The following is an 18,546-nucleotide window of genomic DNA, read 5'->3' on the forward strand; positions in this document are numbered from 1 at the left end:
ATGTCCCTCAGTGTGAGCTGGCTGCTGCTGGCCAGCGTCTTACTGGGTGTCTGGTCTCAGGAGTACTATCAAGAGAGGCCAGGGGGCAAGAGAGCCAGAACCAGAGCCCTCCTTGCCAATAGCGTTCAGAACCATAATAGAAAAGGTAACTGACCTCATCTCTGGCTTTATTCTGTCCTGCAGTGCACAGTAGAACATTTTAGGAGGACTTGCATGGTTTCTGTTGTTCAGTATATGAAATTATACAAATGCTCCTCTCATGGGAGACTATATTCTGTCAGACTACAGCATGTAAAAAAAATGGAAAGTGAAATAAAATTCCAAAAACATGTTGTAAAATGATGTTAGCGGACCTCTAATCATTTGGTCTATGAATCCTTCGAATATGTCCAGATTTTTTCTTGGTGGTGAAGTCCTGAGGCACTTTTTGTCAGCATGACGCTTCACACACAATTAACATGATTTATCTTGATCTCTCTCATTTCTCCCCAAAGCTGATGTGTGGAGTGAAGTTTCTTAAACAGCAAAGGGTTTGCCTATTAGTGATGATAGATATGACATATACCCTTTGAGGCAAATCATATGTAGTCACATGGCGCTTTCGCAAGACACCATTTCTGCTGAAAAGGTTTTCTGAGTCCTTAATACCTACCTGTTTATGTAATTACAGTTCCAGGACATTGTAATCACATCTAATCAAATATAGACATGCAGGAGTATTACAGGAGCTGAAGGAGTTTAAGTCATTGCAACATGTAGTTTCACCAAAATTATTCCATATCTTACTCTATGTGTTTTTTATGAAAAGAAACACATTAAGAAAAAACACTGCAAAGCCAACTATTGTAAAACGTCTGAAGAATTCTTTTGCCTAACATAATGAAATTGCTAGGAGCCTTAAAATCTCTTCAGGGTATGATTTTAAATGAATGAAAAAGGAGAAAAATTTGATTCAGTGACTTTAACTCTTTCTGATCTTATCTAACGGCAGCCATTCTGGATGAGGATTGTGGTCTGGAGCTGGCTTTTCTGCTGGACAGCTCTGAGAGCGCTAAGGACAACCACCAGCAAGAGAAGCAGTTTGTTATGGATGTAGTGGATGGTCTGCAGAACATCCGTCTGGTGTCGGGCAGAAAGCTGAGCTGGAGGGTGGCTCTTCTTCAGTACAGCAGTCACGTGATCATCGAGCAGACCTTTAAAGAGTGGAGGGGCACAGAGAACTTCAAGAGCCGCGTCACGCCCATGGTCTACATCGGTCATGGGACCTACACCACCTACGCCATCACCAACATGACCAAGATCTACATGGAGGAGTCGAATTCAGACAGCCTCAAGATCGCCCTGCTCCTTACCGATGGCGTGTCCCATCCCAGGAACCCAGACGTCTTCTCAGCAACTGCCGATGCCAAGAACCAGGGAGTGAAGTTCTTCACATTGGGCATCACCCGCGCCGCCAATGAACCAGCCAACGTGGCGAAGCTGCGACTGCTGGCCAGTTCACCAGCCTCCCGGTTCCTCCACAACCTCCAGGACATTGATATAGTGGAGAAAATCCTCAGTGAAATAGTGAGTAGTAGCCTCATTGCTCATGCCAAAATGCTTAAGTTGGATACAGTTTAATATCCATTTATGATGTCACCCTTGATGAGGAAGCACCAGGTGTGAGGGGTTAGAGGTGTCTGGTATTTGAGTACATCAGTCCTCTCCCCGCATTCTTACATAGATCTCTTTCCTTTTCTCTTATTATCCACTACAAGTATACAGTTAAATGTGTCAAATCAAAATCAAGAAGATCTCTCCTCAGTAGAATATGGGGGCATTCAGTCCTTTATGACAAATGTTCATGTGGGAAACAAAGAATGTTCGATGAATTTTGATGATGTAGTTAATCATTCAAACAATTCAAATATTTGTTTCACCTTGTTTTCATTACTTTTTTTTAGCTTTTTAACGCCTTACAGAAGATCTGAGATCAGTTTCCCCAGTCTGCTCCTAATCTCATGGGCTATGGTATATGCCCACTCTTTCTCTTAGAATCCCCTGGCTCTTGAAATGATTGATTGCCTGTCCATCAAACTGTCTGTTTTGCAAACAGAAAAAAAAACTCTGCTCTTTTGTGCAGATGTAAAAATGGCTTTTAAGGGGTTTTCTTTTGACTTCTTCTGTCACTATCTAGTAAATGGTATTCTTATGTAATTACAGACAAAAATGCCAACAATCTTCATGTCTAGATTGTATATGTTTCATGCTTTCTTTAGTGTCCTTCAGACTTCAGACTGTGTCTCTCAACACTTGGCCTGTAACGAAAGTAAACAAAACACATTGTGGTTTCTCCTAGAATTCCCTACAGAACAAATGCTTTCCTATACATACATTATACTTTTGTCTGGGGTTTGTGACAAGAGAATGTAAGCATTTCTTTCAGGTAGAAAAACAGAAAATAATTGATGTGAAAATCAGGACTTGGCACGCCGTAAGGAAGCGCATTATCTTGGATCACTGTCATTATTAATGGTGTCTTAAAATCCTCTGAAATGAACTGAACACATAAGCTTTGAACCAGCAATTTAAGGCCACATAAGATCAAAGGGTACAGATAATCTGACTTCCTCAAAGTTTTAGCATTTTTTATCAGAATCTTTTTTAAACAACGTAGTTATGATCTATGATTGAGAGTTGTCGTACTGCTGTGTTTGTCCCCAAACTCTTTCAAAGCAAAAGTCTACTGAAGGTCTTCAGAGTTCATATTTGTGAGATATACATTGTCATTTTCATCAATATCTGTCCATTCTGTCTTTACCTCTCTATAGGCACAGCTGGCTGAAGAGGGGGTATGTACAGTAGTTTGAACTCTTTTCTTTGAACCCGGCATACTGCCATTCAGTCTTTGATTAAGTTATGAGATAACTTCAAAGGAAGATGTTCATTTTGATTTTTTTTTTTCTTCTTCTCTGAATGTTTCAAGTGTCCGTTGGCTCAGAAATGCGCTTGTGAGAAGGGTGAGAGGGGGCCCAGCGGCCCGGCGGTAAGTATTTTCATTCCAAACAATCAACAGCACTTCACTGATTTTTCCAGTCCAGGGGGAGACACAATACTTTAAACAAACGGGCGAAAAAAAAAAAAAAACGTCAGAGCATAGAGAGGGTCTGGTGTCTATGAAGAATTTTTGACTGGAGGAACAGACGAGATTCTGACATTTCAGGTAATTACCTTCTTTGTGAGAGTGGGGATAATTGCTGTCTTTGTTAATATCCTTCAGCGGTCCCTCGGGGCAACGTAAGTTAAAAGGCACAGAGAGAATGCACCAGGAACATTTTTCATTCCACATGCGGAAAACCCACACAGGTTCTGAGTATAATCGCCTGCTAGCTCTCTCTGTTTAAACTTTGGATCTCTTATTGCAATTCTGTTGCCCTTGTGACTGTGTAAGTTACAAATTTCTACCACACAAGATCCCATGGAGACACCAGTGGAGTGTCTTTTCAAAAACCTCCAGTCCCTGTAAAATTGGCCTTTGTTCCCATCATAAATTACAACACCCGTGTCCCTGCCCCCTCTGCTCAGAGAGATGGAGACCTGGTGGGCTTTCAGTTTCAAACGAGGTGTCTCTGCATTCTTAACCAGAAGGCAGCCCCTCAGTGCCTGATTCTCAGTAGTGCGCTGACCTCAGACAGAGAGATAGTCAGTTAGACAAACAGAGTTCAGGTCTCTGCCCAGGTGCTTCCTCTGTCCATGGATTCTGTGCATTCTTAAGGCCATAACTTCAAGGCTCTCATAATTGCTCACATTAGTCTGATGGCCACAAACGAGTGCCACAGTTTAAGTGCCAAGAGCCACACTGTGTCCAGGTGCTGGCGAGTCTCCTGACCTTAGCTCACAGGTCGGACTCAGAGAGAGGGGAGTGACTCTGGTCTTCTGGAGAACAAGTCCATTCAGATCCTCCTCATTCAGGCACAGAGACATACACACACACACACACACACACACACACGCTTCATTGACCTCAGTTACGCCTACCTTCCTGTCGGGAACGCCCTTCTTCACTTTCACCTTTAGGACTTCACCATGTCATTGATCCTTGGGTGCCAGAATCTCTGCTCAAGCCTTTAGCAAGCATGAGGTCACTGAGTTTTACGCCAAACAAACAAGCTCAAGAAACAGAATATGTTAGATTTCACTATAGTACCCTCCCACAACCCTCCCTTTCATATGGGGTTCTTTGTGTCTCCTTTTACCTCTTTAGGGGAAGAAAGGTCGCCCAGGTGAGGATGGGGCCCCCGGCCCGAAAGGACAAAAGGTCTGTAGTCTGTCATTATTATTGTCCTGTAACCCTCCACCTGCCATGTTTGTGTGTTTATGTGTGTGTGTGTGTGTGTGTGTGTGTGTGTGTGTCTGCTTGTAAATGTTGAATTAACAGGTAAAGGCATTCTTTAAGCACTGAGAGTTCATATGGTGTTATTTTTAGTTTCTCTTTTTTGAAGTGCACAGACCCTGTGGATTAAATTAGAATTTAACAAAGGTTTACCTCCACAAGAGATTTAACACATCCAGTAGAACAATATATTTTATAAATCTTTTTCTGTAATTAATGACCGATTTTTTCCCCTCTCTCTCTGCAGGGTGAGAGCGGCCTGGCTGGACTTCCAGGTCGTGAAGGTGGAGAGGTCAGTGATTTTGAGGGAAAAAAAAACAAACGAACAAGATGAATTAAAAAATAACTCTGAAATCTTTCCAGGAAGATGAAATCCTAGTCGGAGCATTACGATATAAATTTCAAAGTGCTTCAGACATACACATACATGAATAACCAACAAGTACACTCATCTGTTTTTCCTATTCCATACAGGGAAAACCTGGCTATAAAGGAGAGAAGGTAATGTTCAAGTTTATTTAGAGCCCAGTATCACGATTTCAAGTCTCAAAGAGCTTTACATGGCCACAAAAAAAAACGAAACAGGATGTCTTTATTATGTATTTATCACACATTTATACAGAAGTCATTAAAAATCTGCATGTGTAAATCATACAGTTTTGAACTGAAATGTATTTAAGCCACATAACCACAGATTTTGGTCTTTTGTCTCTGTGTCACTGTAGGGTGAGAGGGGAGACTGTGGTACACCTGGAATTAAAGGAGACAGGGTAAGCCTGTTTTATCTCCTCGTGATGCTCTGTCTCTTAATGACCAAACATTAAATCAGATGGCTCAGGCAGGTCTTAAACTGGAAAACACAGTGTTCCTCCTTCTGTGACACTGCTATATCATTATCCGTTCGCAGGGACCAGAGGGGCCAGTCGGAACAAGAGGAGTCAGAGGTTTGCAGGTGAGTAAAACTCAAAGATATTTACAGTGTTGCAGTTGTAGCTCATTACCTCCGATATATCTTACCCTTCCAAACTTCACTTTGATGGAAAGCAGTTGTATGTGTTATTTGGCTAAAGTTTATGAACATTAGAACCAAATAAAGGTGTTGTGACCCTTAGTTTAGAGGCCAGAATTAAACCACAGAATGAATTAAACTACATTGAAACTAATTCATTTATAATTAACCCTAAGGTGATGAGCAGTGCTATGGCTCCCATCAACAGTTTTGGACTTTAGCGTACAGGGTTTGCCCCAATCGATCTTAGAAATAAACAGAATGAGCCTGCTCACTGAGTGTATGTAAACTGTGCAGTTTATATGCTGAGGTGTGTGTTTTCAGTGCATATCTGTTTTGTTTGTTGTCTTTCGTCACAGGGTCTGCCTGGGCCACATGGTGACGTGGGACCAGAGGGTCCTCAGGGAAAGAAGGCCAGTATAACGTCCACACTTTTACAGCATCTCCGTCTCGCACACCGAAACACGCGGGAAAAATGTTCACACTTTCTCGGTATTTAAGGGGATCCGTAGGACAGCCCTCACACGTGTGGATGAGGCATACAGGGTTACGTTTTAATAAATACCCGTAGAGAAGACTGGCTCCCTGCCAGATGCTCTCGCTCCATTATTTTAATAGCAGGAAGTATTCGTAGTAGATTTCACAGCCCGGCAGGCACAGATTCTTACGCCACACACACACACACACACACACACACACACACACACACACACACACACACAAACACACACACACACACACGCACAAACACACACACATACACTCTCTGCCCTCTGCCTACAGCACTATCCGTCTGTTTCACAGCCCTGCAAAAAGAACCGCTGCTACCCTTAAACACAGCAATAACCCGTTCCCCGAAACAAACCCCCACATTCTCGCTCTCATATAAAGAAACACAGGTGGCAGGAACAAAGAGATACTATACTGTCAAAATTAGCAGCATTTGAAAAAGTTATGGAATGAGTTAGAGGCAAAGAGTTGAAATGTCAAATTTGTAAGCGTTAAGCATGACCGAGTTAGACAAGCATGTAAGTGATAAATTATATTCTCACAACAGTTGATGTTGAAATTTGCTACTTATCCTCACACATTTTCTCCCGCAGGCTGTACAGTACAAAGCAAGCTAAAACTGGCTCACACAGTTGTCCTAAATTTACACAGGAAAAACCAGGGAAAGAGAACTGATATATTAGAGACAGCAAAAACAAAACAAAACAAAACAGAAGCGCAAAAAAACTAACAAAAAACCCACAGAAAATATCAGTACTAGAAGCTTAACTCACAGCACCACCACACTGACTGGATAGTGAAATAACTGACTGAATAACTCACTGACTGACCAACTAACCAACCAATTAACTGACTGACTGACCAACTGACTGAAGAGAGGTACCGGGACCGTTGCTGGCAAACACATAGCTTTTACATTTTAAGAACCTCTAGTATTCTGTGTTATTACTGAAATACTGGTTTAGAAATGTATGCAATTTATGCATCTTTTCGAGTCCTGTTTGTGTAAAGTCATGTAATTCATACTATCACTGTCTCTAAGGTATTTAATTCTGCCATCAAAGCAGCAGAACAGATTTTGATTGGTTTGAGGCACTGTTTTTGCTGTACATTATCTTGCTGGCGGACATGTCTAAACTTGTACAAAAATATCAAAATCAAATTCTTTGCCACCCTGCAGATAGCCCAAACAATAGCTGAATGATTTACAACGCAAATATGAATAATTACACACCTGAGAGTTCCTGTTCCTCATATGAGCAGAATTCCTCCAGTATCCCAAGGGGACATGAAATATTTAAAACATTTGAAAGTGGATATTTGCCTCTCGGAGATGAAGACTGAATTTTGACAACTGAGACGTTGATGTTAAAGCTTTTATTTATTGAAACTGGGTCAAAGCAAATGTGTGAAACAGAAGAGAACTTTGTGCAGTAGTGGTGGTTGTAATATTAACAACAACTACAACAACAACAACTACAACAACAACAAAATAAAAAATACTACTATTAATAATAATGATAACAACAAATGTCATCTTCATCTTCATCATCATCATGTATGCCATAATCAGTCACCAGATATTTCACTTAAAAATATTTTATAATTTGATTTGTTTTTGATTTGGTTATCTTCTAAATTTTTATTATTAGATCTCAGATGTTTTCTCATCCCAAACCCATCATACTTCAACAGATTGCTTGCATGCTTTATCAGGGCCTAGATAAACTGTTCTACAATGTGGTATTATAATCTTAATTTTGGTTTGGTTTATTGTTTTTCCACAGGGGGAGCGTGGCCCACCTGGCCCACCCGGAATTCAGGGCGAAAATGGAATTGGACTTCCTGGGCCAAAGGTCAGTTCTGTCCAGTCAGCTTTGTGACATTAACCCCTCCCACTCCTGGTTTGATATCAGATTTTTTTTTTGGCTCCGTGAATCTTTCCTGCTGTCTCTTGCTGACCCTTTCTTACAAGGCCCACCTTTCTTTCTCTCCTTCCCTTTTATTCTCTACATTATAGTAATCCACCCAATCTAATTCCCAGTGCTATATCTCTGGTCTATTGTCCTCTTTATCGCTGAGTGTGTCTTTGTCAATGTCTTCATTGGCTCCCTCACCTGTAGTCATAGGCCTATGTTGTCTATAAATCATCTTGGTAACAATAACACCTTTAATAAGAGCTGTACCTTAGACTGAACCAGATCAAATGTCAAAGACATATCACTGACGGGACGTCACATGTCCACTCTCTCTCTAATGTCGCCACGCTGCAGGGAGATATGGGATTTCAGGGCAGACCTGGCCCCCCTGGGCCTCAAGGCATTGGCGAACCAGGACCCCCTGTGAGTATACACATTACCAAATCTTGATTGACCCTTAACTGAACTCAGTACCAAGAAATGTATATATATTTTTATTAATTTTATTGTGAATCATTGAATTCATTTTATGGTGATTTAAATGTTATAGGATTTTTAGCTCTAGGTCAGTAGCCTGCTTACAGTGCCTGAAGCATAAAGCTTATGAATTATTACTTTCATTATTTCCACTGTAATAAGCTAACCTGATATTGAAAACAGTCTGAGATTGTGGTTGAAGCTGAATAAGTCATATGGTGTCACCCACTATCACTTAAAGTGTTCTTATTTCAGGGGCCTCAAGGGCCACAAGGTGTACAAGGAGAGAAAGGCCCGCAGGGGGAGGGCTTTCCTGGACCAAAGGTAAGAGAACCTGTCGCCAAAAAGTCACCATCAACATGCTGACGTAGAATTAGGTTGCTTTGCAGGTTTCAAATCTCCAGGTTTGTTCTTATCTGATATCTCATCTGATACTGTTTGTTTTCTACAAACAGATCTGGTGTAGGCTAGGTGTTGCCTTTGTCAATCTGGTGTTCTGTCGTTTTCATGGGCATTGTTTTTAGGGGAAAACACAGACGTATTCATGTATTTTTGATGGTCTGTTTTAGAAAATACATTTTACCGGGATATAAGACATTATTATAATGATGTGACACATTCTATTTTCCAAGTAGTTTATACCTCCAGGCATGTAGTGGAAACAGTTGTGTTCTCCATGTTGTAACAGGTCAGTTAAACATATACAGGAGAATCACAATCTACCCATTAGTCTCTCTGACAACTTATCTTTATCTTCAATACATCTTCCCCAAATTACCTCACACGAGCTCTTATCCTATTTAGTCAATACACTTTGGCAGCTTTACAGAAATGAAAAATCGTCATAACAGAAAACACCGTGTGTCCCTATGCCCCCTGAGCATCTGTGAGGGATCATCCCTCTGAGAAAACTCTCCATCATTCCCAGAAAAAAGGGGTCAGCTCAGTTCTATAGAGGGAGGTCAGCACCCCTAGGAAATGTATGCCCCCATGTGGAGCGTGTGTGTGTGTTTCATTATGAACAACTGTTGCCGGGGCAGCAAATATTCCTTTATGCAAATACTCTTGATGCTATAAATTAAAAAAACAGAAACGGTATGGATAAAAACATAGTAATTGCCTATGAGTTCCATAGAATGATTCTAGTCTGTCATTACATGTGCTTATCACAAAGACATGGAGAAACCAGGTGTTCCCCCTACCCTGTAATGAGTATGGATTCTCTTCAGTAATGAGGCAGAATAATAGCAGTGTCGTCGTGAACCGGTCTGAGTGCTCCACAGTAGCTGGAGGAGGAGAACATTTCAGTGGCAGGAGAAGGGGTGATGACTTTGCTCTTTGTTCGTGCAGGGGGACCGGGGTCTGGAGGGGCCGAGGGGACCCAGAGGACAGCCGGGTGCCGGAATTAAAGGAGAAAAGGTGGGCCGTAAATACGTCAGCCAATGAATGGCGCTCAAACGAACATGCCATCACCCACACACAAAGAGACTAACCAGGCACATAAAGATGCCTGAATGTGCTTTTCTAAGCAGTAATTACACCAAGGAGCCTCCTCAGGAAGGCAGCAGCACCGAGACTCAGGGTTGTGCTGTGAAGGTTACGGCAGCTCTGGTTACTGTGGGAAAATGTTACGGTTAGCTGGGAAAGGCCTCTTGCCCTTCACCTAATCATCATTCTGTCACAACCCTCTTTGATAAAGACCATTTTAGTTCTTCTGTCACCCCCTCTTCAGACAATCCTGTGTCTCAAACAGACTTGAAGTAATTTGTGTGCTACATGTGACAGTTGCTAGGGTGTAATGGCTAGAGGTTTGTAATTGTAAGAGGGTTTTGAAAATCTAATCAGGATGTATCAAGAGAGAATGTAAACAGGGTGTATAAAACAGGGACACATCATTTGTCTATGAAAATACTTGGAGTCCCTCAAAACTATTCACTTACATAAACGAAGCAGCATACACCCAAATGATACCTACTTAACATATTGCAGCACAGTTTAGTTTCTATGTCAGTGCTTAGCGTTACACTTCACATCCATGTTATGTATAATAACGAGTTGGTAATTACACATGCTAATATAGAAATGTGACATAGTAGCTACAACACACCACTGCAGTTAATGTAGTAATGAAGAGTTACTGTTGACTCGTATATTACATGTTAAATATATGGCTTGAATGGTTTGTGTGTGCTTTGGATTAGTGATGTTACTGCAGGAGGTCAGATTGAGTCTGATCCTGGGTGTGTGGTGTTTTTAGGGGGAGCTTGGGCCACCTGGTTTACCTGGGCCAATTGGACTGCCTGGAGTGGGCATTCAGGGTGAGAAGGTAAGGTCATGACTACTCATCCACAAACTCTCAGGTGCCAGAAAAAGCTAGTCTATCACGTACAAACAAAGATATTTCCAAAGCACTGAGAGGGGCTGAACATATGCCCAGGTTCACAAACGTGAACACACACAAATGCACACGCACTCACACGCACACACCAACAGTCACACCCAATATATCACAGAGGTGTAATTCTCCCATCCCTGATTACAGGGTGTAGAGGGTCCAAGAGGGCCTCCAGGAAGTAGAGGGGCACCAGGAGAGGGCTTACCGGGGCCCAAGGTTGGTACCTCTCACCTTACGCACGGAAAGACATTCTGTACCCTTATAAACCATAGTCACAGACAAATTTAGACATGATGATAGAGCTCTTCTCAGATTTTCTAACTGTAGCGACAGTCATTTCTCATCATCCTTCTTATTTACCAACATCATATTTTCACAGAGAGTGAAGACTAACATGGACAAAGACACTTGTGCTTGTTTAGGCAAACTGATCTTTTGTCAGAAGAACCAAGTTTAGCTTTCCTAATATTTTTGTGAAACACTCTGACGGAACTGAGGTGTCAGTGAAACTCTTCTCAAGAAACCAAAGTGTGGAAACAGCCTACTTCCTTACACTAGTGCACTACAAATACTACATTTCCTTGCATGTCATGTCATGGATGATTTATTGTTCCAGGGTGACCAAGGATTACCAGGAGAGATGGGCGGCCCGGGAGAAAGAGGCATTGGTGAACCTGGACCAAAGGTATACTCTTCATCAAAGCAGTCTATTTTCATTTTTATGAAGTTTAAATCAAATTCAGTTTGTTGTAAGGACATCGACTTTTTTTTTTTATTAAAATCTACCTCTGTGGTCCTCTTTATGTTTAGGGAGAGCCTGGTGCAGCTGGCCTGGGTGGTTTACCTGGCCTTCCTGGAGAAGATGGGGCTCCGGGACAAAAGGTACCTCCAACTTTTGGAGGATCAAGTTGAGAGCATGACAGGAGTGTCAGTGGAGAGAGTGTTTGTGTCTCATTCGTCTCTGTTTGTCAAAGGGTGAACCGGGTGTGCCTGGTTTTCGGGGTCCTGAAGGAGCAGCAGGCATTGGCACACAAGGAGAGAAGGTATCAGCACACACTTTTACGTCCAAATCTTCTCTCTGTCAAACTCTGATTACATTTACTTTACAGCCACGGCAGTAACTCAGCTTTACCTTCTGCATTGCTGCATCTCCCCACATTGTGTATACAGCTGTACACAGACAGCATAATGTTCCTGAAAAGTCTTTGCGTTTTCTGACTTTGCATTTTCATTCAGTAAACTGGTATAAGAGACACTGGGCAGTTCATGTGTTTGGAAGCAGACATGATGATTTTTTTTTTTAATTCCTGAAAGGGGGACCAGGGTCAGAGAGGTATTAGGGGACTACCTGGACCCCCTGGGATTACTGGGCCATCAGGAGCAAAGGTGAGAATCTCTTCAGAAACACTCTGTAATGTAAGAAGTTACATAACAGTTAAGAAACCAGCTGGCTGCATCATTAAACCTGGTTCAGTTTCACCACCATCAACACATACTTTGTGTATTAAAACAAAATAAATTCTTCACACTGACATAATGATGTGCTCTCTCAAGGTCACAGTCAAATCTATGATCCAACACAATTACTGATTAATCATTATTTATAACCATAAATACAAAACTGTCAAGATGTTTGGCTCTCCAACGCTGCGGTTTGGCTGATGGAGGCAGTGTTTATAGTGATTACTCTAATAGTGGTTTTTCGTAGGGAGAACCTGGCACTCCGGGTCGACTGGGCATGCCAGGAATGCCAGGACGTGCTATAGCAGGACCAAAGGTAACAAATGCATCTCAGTGCCTTTGTGATTCATAACACAGGTCCTGGCAAGCCATGATGTATAGTTGGCTTATCGCCAAGAAAAAAGGTTTTACAATCACCAAGGTCAGCACAATACTTACATATTTATATGCTGAAATGGTTGCAGGAGTTGTAGTTGCATTAACTCATTTCTCTCCCTCAGGGGGATTTAGGGCCTCCTGGCCCACCTGGACCAATAGGAGAGACAGGTTATGGACTACCAGGCCCAAAGGTGAGTACCGTGGTATTTAAACGACAAAAAATGAAAGAGAAAGAGAGAGAGACAGAAAGAGAGAGAGAGAGAGAGAGAGAGAGAGCTTTGTGTGACATGCTCTTATTTTTTGTGCCAGGGTGACCGTGGTAACCCAGGCCCTTCTGGTCTTCCAGGGGTCAAAGGTGAAGGTTTCCCTGGTCCTGTGGTGGGTAGCCATTGTCAAATTGATCATGACACCTATATCTTTGAATCAGCACACAGACAAACAACCTCGTTCACAACATCACCTATAAGTTTTTCATTTGTTTTCTCTAGGGTCCTCCTGGATTACCAGGTCTTCCTGGAGAACCAGGCCCTGAAGGTATTGGCTTTCCTGGACCAAAGGTATTGTGACAACCATAACCAAATGGGAAACTTTTTGTAGTCTCTCTATCTATTCTAGTGCTGCTGTTAGGTTCTGCTGATGTACCATTCTGCCTCATCATCAAGTGAAGTCTTCTGTACCATCTAATCCTCCTATGGAGTTAGCATCAGTGTAACAAGAAGGTTCTGGAGATAGACAATTCCCTGAAACTTTGTCATTTACAATGTCTGAAGTTCATGTAATAACAATGTTTGTGTGTGTGTGTGTGTGTGTGTGTGTGTGTGTGATTTGCCTCTTTAAGGGGGACATTGGCTTTAGGGGGTTACCAGGTTTACCAGGCCCACCAGGCGAAGGGCTACAAGGACCACCGGTAGGTCCAAAAAGCGTCCTTTATGGAAACTTTATTACAAATTTTTGAATATTTTTTTGTGGCTAGATATACAAACAAGCACTGTCATGACTGCCTTTCTGGGCTAGCTCACACAATCAGTGCAATTTTCATTCATTTGTACCAATATAACTTAGCAGCGGATTTGAACATTGCTTCGTGCATGCGGTGTGCAGGCACCTCCTGCCCTTTCAAGTCTCCCATCAGTGGGGGAATGCAAGATTCATTATGGCTCTCCTACCCATTGTCATGGCATCTGAGATCATGCTGTGAGTTTTCCCATCGTTAATATTGCTCTCACGCTGTTCTAGGGGAATGTGGGCAGACCAGGGCCTCCGGGACCCACTGGGCCTCCAGGGGAAGGTATACAGGGCCCCAAGGTTAGTAAATCAATATCTTCATAATGGGACTAGACCTGCCACAACCTGTGGATCCTTCACTGTTTATCAGCTCTCAGGTTATTAAGTGTGACTGTGTCAAGTGGGAATAGCACTGATTGGCTCTGAAGTGTCTAAATGCACTCAATAACAGACCATTTGTGTTAATGTCAAAGCCTATTGGCAGCATTACATGTTTGAATAAAACAATGAACGTTTTAAAACTACTGATGGATGGATGAAGAAGGCAAAGGTTGTTTTGTCCTCCGATCGATACAGGGTGACCAGGGAGCTCAAGGCATGACAGGACCAAGAGGCCCAGCAGGTGAAGGGTTACCTGGTGCCAAGGTAAGAAGATCAAATTTGTGTGCCAATGCGTTTCGTGATTAAAAAACGTGACTCACTGTTGTTAAACTGACAGACTGATGACCTGAGTGCTGCTAAAGTTATAAACCTGCCTCCAATTCTAGGGCTTATCATTTCAGTTTATTTAAATGATTTACTTATTATGGAAGACCCTCTCTGCTTAGATGGAAACATGACTGAAAGGTACATTGATACCCCTCTCTCTTTCTCTCTGTCACAGGGTGACCGTGGATTACAGGGCGAGAGAGGGATGAAGGGAGTAAAAGGTGACCTGGGCGACCCAGGGGTGCCTGGACAACCTGTGAGTTTATAAATGACTCTTAAAAAAACAGGCGATATTTTACAAACTTTAAACATTTACAATATTTGCATATTTTAAAACTAAGAGCAAGATCTAATAGGTTTTTTTTCATGCATTAGGGAAGACCAGGAACAAAGGGGGAAGCAGGGCTCACTGTAAGTTCTTGATCTGAGCATTTGGAATCTAGTACCCTTCAGTAAATCGAATGGTAAATGAATATAATATAATGTTTATGCTGTAATTGTTTTCAGAGGGAGGACATCATTAAGCTGATCAAGGAGATCTGTGGTGAGTTTCAGCATTTGACAGATGAGCTAAAAAAAAAAAAGTGAAAGTTGGAATAATGTCTTTGGCAAAATCACGCAACGCAATCACACATATTTAATGTGTTTCAGGATGTGGGATTAAGTGCAAGGAGAGGCCGATGGAACTGGTGTTTGTCATCGACAGTTCTGAGAGCGTCGGACCAGAGAACTTTGAGATCATTAAAGACTTTGTCACGGCGCTGGTGGACCGAGTCACCGTGGGCCGGAACGCCACCCGAATCGGACTGGTCCTGTACAGCCTGGATGTTTCCCTGGAGTTCAACCTGGCTCGTTACATGACCAAACAGGATGTCAAACAGGCTATCAGGAAGATGCCATACATGGGTGAGGGTACGTACACTGGCACTGCCATTCGCAAAGCCACCCAGGAGGCTTTCTACAGCTCCCGTAACGGCGTCAGGAAGGTGGCCATCGTCATCACGGATGGACAGGCAGATAAACGGGAACCGGTGAAGCTGGACATCGCTGTTCGGGAGGCTCATGCTGCCAACATTGAGATGTATGCCCTGGGCATCGTCAACACCTCTGATCCCACCCAGGCTGAGTTTCTGCGTGAACTCAACCTGATTGCCTCAGATCCTGACAGTGAACACATGTACCTCATCGACGACTTCAACACTCTACCAGGTCAGTTAAAAAAAAAAACACATAAATTTACAGTACAGATTTTAAAACAATAGTTTACGTCTTCAAAACAAGATCCGTGTAAATATTTAGGGCCTTGATCTTTGGCAACGAAGGTCCACGAACAATGAAAAGCATTGTTTAAAAGGAATGGAAATCTTGTAACTTATGTCATTTGGAAACAGAACAAAACCTTTAAGTATGTTTTCTCGAACACAGTTCAAGCCCTGCACAGGTAAAGATATAGAATATCTGTTTTTTTTCCCTCAGCTCTTGAGTCTCAACTTGTGAATCAGTTCTGTGAGGATGAGAATGGAGCCCTGATCTACAATCGGATCACCAATGGCTATGGAACCAACGGTTATGGCAACAACGGCTATGATAACAATGGCCATGGGGAAGTTCTCTATGGCAACAATGGCTATGGAAACAACTATCAGGAGGAAATTCTGGACAGGACGTCTACCAGCAGTCAGAGTCACATTCGCGGCCGCGGAGACAGCTTCCCTCTGCCTATTAACCCAGGACCTCTCCGCACTGAGGTCTGTACTGACACATTGTGTAATATGAGAGAGTGAGATCTCTCTCTCTCTCTCTCTCTCTCTCTCTCTCTCTCTCTCTCTCTCTCTCTCTCTATATATATATATATATATATATATATATATATATATACTGTATACAGTTTCTTACACCTCTTTATTGGAATCTTTGGTTATTCTTCACGTGCAAAAGCCTCTAGTTCATTGATGTTTAACAACTTCTGTGCTGCATCTGCCTTCTGTAAAATCCCACCAAATATTTCCAATGGGATTCAAATCCAGGGACTGAGAAGGACAGTCCAGGATCTATTTCTCAACCAAGTTTTGATTGACTTGGAGGTGTGCTTGGGATCACTGTCTTGCTGGAAAGTCCAATGATAACTCAGGTGCAATTTCCCAACAGAAGGCGTCACGTTCCTCTTTAAAATGGCCTGGTATCTTTGGAATTCATGATGCCAGTTACGCAGTCAAGATTGCCAGTTCCTGCAGCTGAAAAACATCCCCACATCACCAGTGATTCACCTCCATGCTTGACCATGGTGGTGATATTCTTCTGTTCATAAGCCTGGCCTTTCTCACCCAGACATACCACTCGTCCATGTGTCCAGACAGTTCCAGTTTAATTTCATCACTCCATAGAACTGTCTCCCAAAACTCTGCAGTCCTATCCAAATTCCACTTGGCATGTTCTAGTTGACCTATGATGGTCAAGAGTGGGCTGTGTCTAGGAGTCCGGCCATGACATCCTTGTTTAGTCAGTACTTGTCTTGTAGTTGCCACTGAAGCACTTGACATCAGGTCATCTTGTATGTGTATTGCAGTACTAAGGGTTTTTTATTAGTTGTCCTGATTAAGTTGCTAATGGCTCTTGGTGAAATGTTGGGCTTTCTCATTTTCTCGTTTGAGAAAACTTTAAATGGTAGATCCTTACAATCTTTGGGAGGGTTGAATATTTCCAGTTGCAACTGTACGTGTGTACATTTTTCATGATGACTCTTCTGATGTTTACTAGGTTGAAGAAGAGGAGGACTATGATGAAGGAGAGGATTTGGACATCAGGACTCATGTAAGGAATCCTAACACTGTGGTCGTAGTGAACAAGAGCAGTGTACTGCCACAGCCCATAAATCCATCTGGAGGAACCTCACACTCAAGCGGCTCCTCATTGTCTTCCCTGCTCACATCTTCATCATCATCATCATCATCATCATCATCAACAACAACATCATTGTCATCATCAGGATCAGCATCATCTTCCTCCGTGCACATTGATCCTGAACCAGATCCTGTTGTCACTGGAGGTATTCAAATATTTAAATTCAATTTTTCAAAGATTCTAGATTCAGCTCCATGCCACACATTGTGCTGAACCCCAGGCTTCCTTTTTTTTTGAGCAAAAGTGCACTGAAATGTGTAAATGGCACCGAATAGTTTTGAATTTCGGTATGTTTCACCTGTTTCAAGTGTCACATATAAAGGGAAACATAAGATATGGAAAAATAAGGAAAATACTGAGGTTTAATTACTTCGGGTGAGCATAAACCACAGAGTCATACCAGCTAAACTGTGGACAAGACTTGTTGCGCAATCTACTGTGTCTTTTAAACACTGCTTACGTCTTTTTACCCAATTATTCAGTTATTCTGACGTACAGAAGGCTCAGTTTAACATGCTTTTTAGGTCCCTGAATTTGCCTCTGTTCTGCTCTGTTAGAATCTCTGTTGCGTGATCCACGTTGTGCCTTGAGTCTGGATCAGGGCCCATGCAGAGAATACGTCATCCGTTGGTACTATGACAAACAGGCAAACGCCTGTGCACAGTTCTGGTACGGAGGCTGTAAGGGCAATGATAACCGCTTTGAGGATGAGGCTGAATGCAAGAAGACATGTGTCCTCTCCAGCACAGGTAAATAACTCATCACTCTGGCATCGTTCATTTGAAAGCTCTGTATGAGATGCTTTTGTTTGATTTTTTTACATGCCTCTTTTCTCTGTGTCCTGCAGTTATTTAAAGAATCGTGATTGCCTTCAGAAAAATCAAAGGACCAGCTAAAGTGGACTGTACAGATGAGCTGCACTGTTTGGATGTCAGGAGAAACTGTCTCAAGTACAAGAGTTAGAGGAAGAAGACCCCCCCCCCCCCATTATGACATCAAAATCTTTGACAGCATTTTTATTGGTGCCAGTATAAACATGTATTAGATGATGTGAAATCTCTTTCATTCCTTAAAATATACATCCACAAGTCCACAGGAGTAAAAGTCCTTGAAATTCATGGGGCTGAAGCCTGAAAATGTTCTAAGTGTGAAGTCAACATTGTTTTTCTCTAGAATTTAATGTAAAGGTTCTTGGTGCCATGGTGCTTATGTATAAAACATGGTTCAGTACTGAATCACATCTTTTGAGTTTTATCTTACCTTCGTATCGATGGACTGAATCTGTGTATCATTTTTACATGGTGCTGTGCTTGAAATCACTGACATTATTTGTATTTTAAGTTTTTCAGCGTGTTTTAATACTGTCTAAACCAACTCTGCAACACAATCTGATTTCACAGAGGCTGCCTGA

At 42.2% G+C, this 18,546-nt stretch overlaps 1 protein-coding gene across 1 annotated transcript; it reads left to right on the forward strand.

The window, feature by feature from the left end:
* col28a2a (collagen, type XXVIII, alpha 2a) lies at positions 1–17,990 on the forward strand. Its single transcript, XM_030786654.1, has 35 exons — positions 1–145; positions 992–1,566; positions 2,811–2,831; positions 2,966–3,025; positions 4,244–4,297; positions 4,620–4,664; positions 4,847–4,873; positions 5,098–5,142; positions 5,280–5,324; positions 5,741–5,794; positions 7,679–7,747; positions 8,165–8,233; positions 8,543–8,611; positions 9,638–9,706; positions 10,545–10,613; positions 10,830–10,898; positions 11,299–11,367; positions 11,493–11,564; positions 11,657–11,725; positions 11,997–12,068; positions 12,391–12,459; positions 12,644–12,712; positions 12,831–12,899; positions 13,010–13,078; positions 13,360–13,428; positions 13,758–13,826; positions 14,103–14,171; positions 14,410–14,490; positions 14,610–14,645; positions 14,742–14,778; positions 14,886–15,443; positions 15,711–15,982; positions 16,992–17,280; positions 17,693–17,884; positions 17,983–17,990. Exons 1-35 carry the CDS (start codon positions 1–3, stop codon positions 17,988–17,990), a joined length of 3,723 nt encoding a protein of 1,240 aa, XP_030642514.1.
* The last annotated feature ends 556 nt before the right edge of the window (positions 17,991–18,546 follow it).

Source organism: Chanos chanos, chromosome 10 (assembly GCF_902362185.1).
Source record: "Chanos chanos chromosome 10, fChaCha1.1, whole genome shotgun sequence".
Taxonomy (NCBI): Eukaryota; Metazoa; Chordata; class Actinopteri; order Gonorynchiformes; family Chanidae; genus Chanos; species Chanos chanos.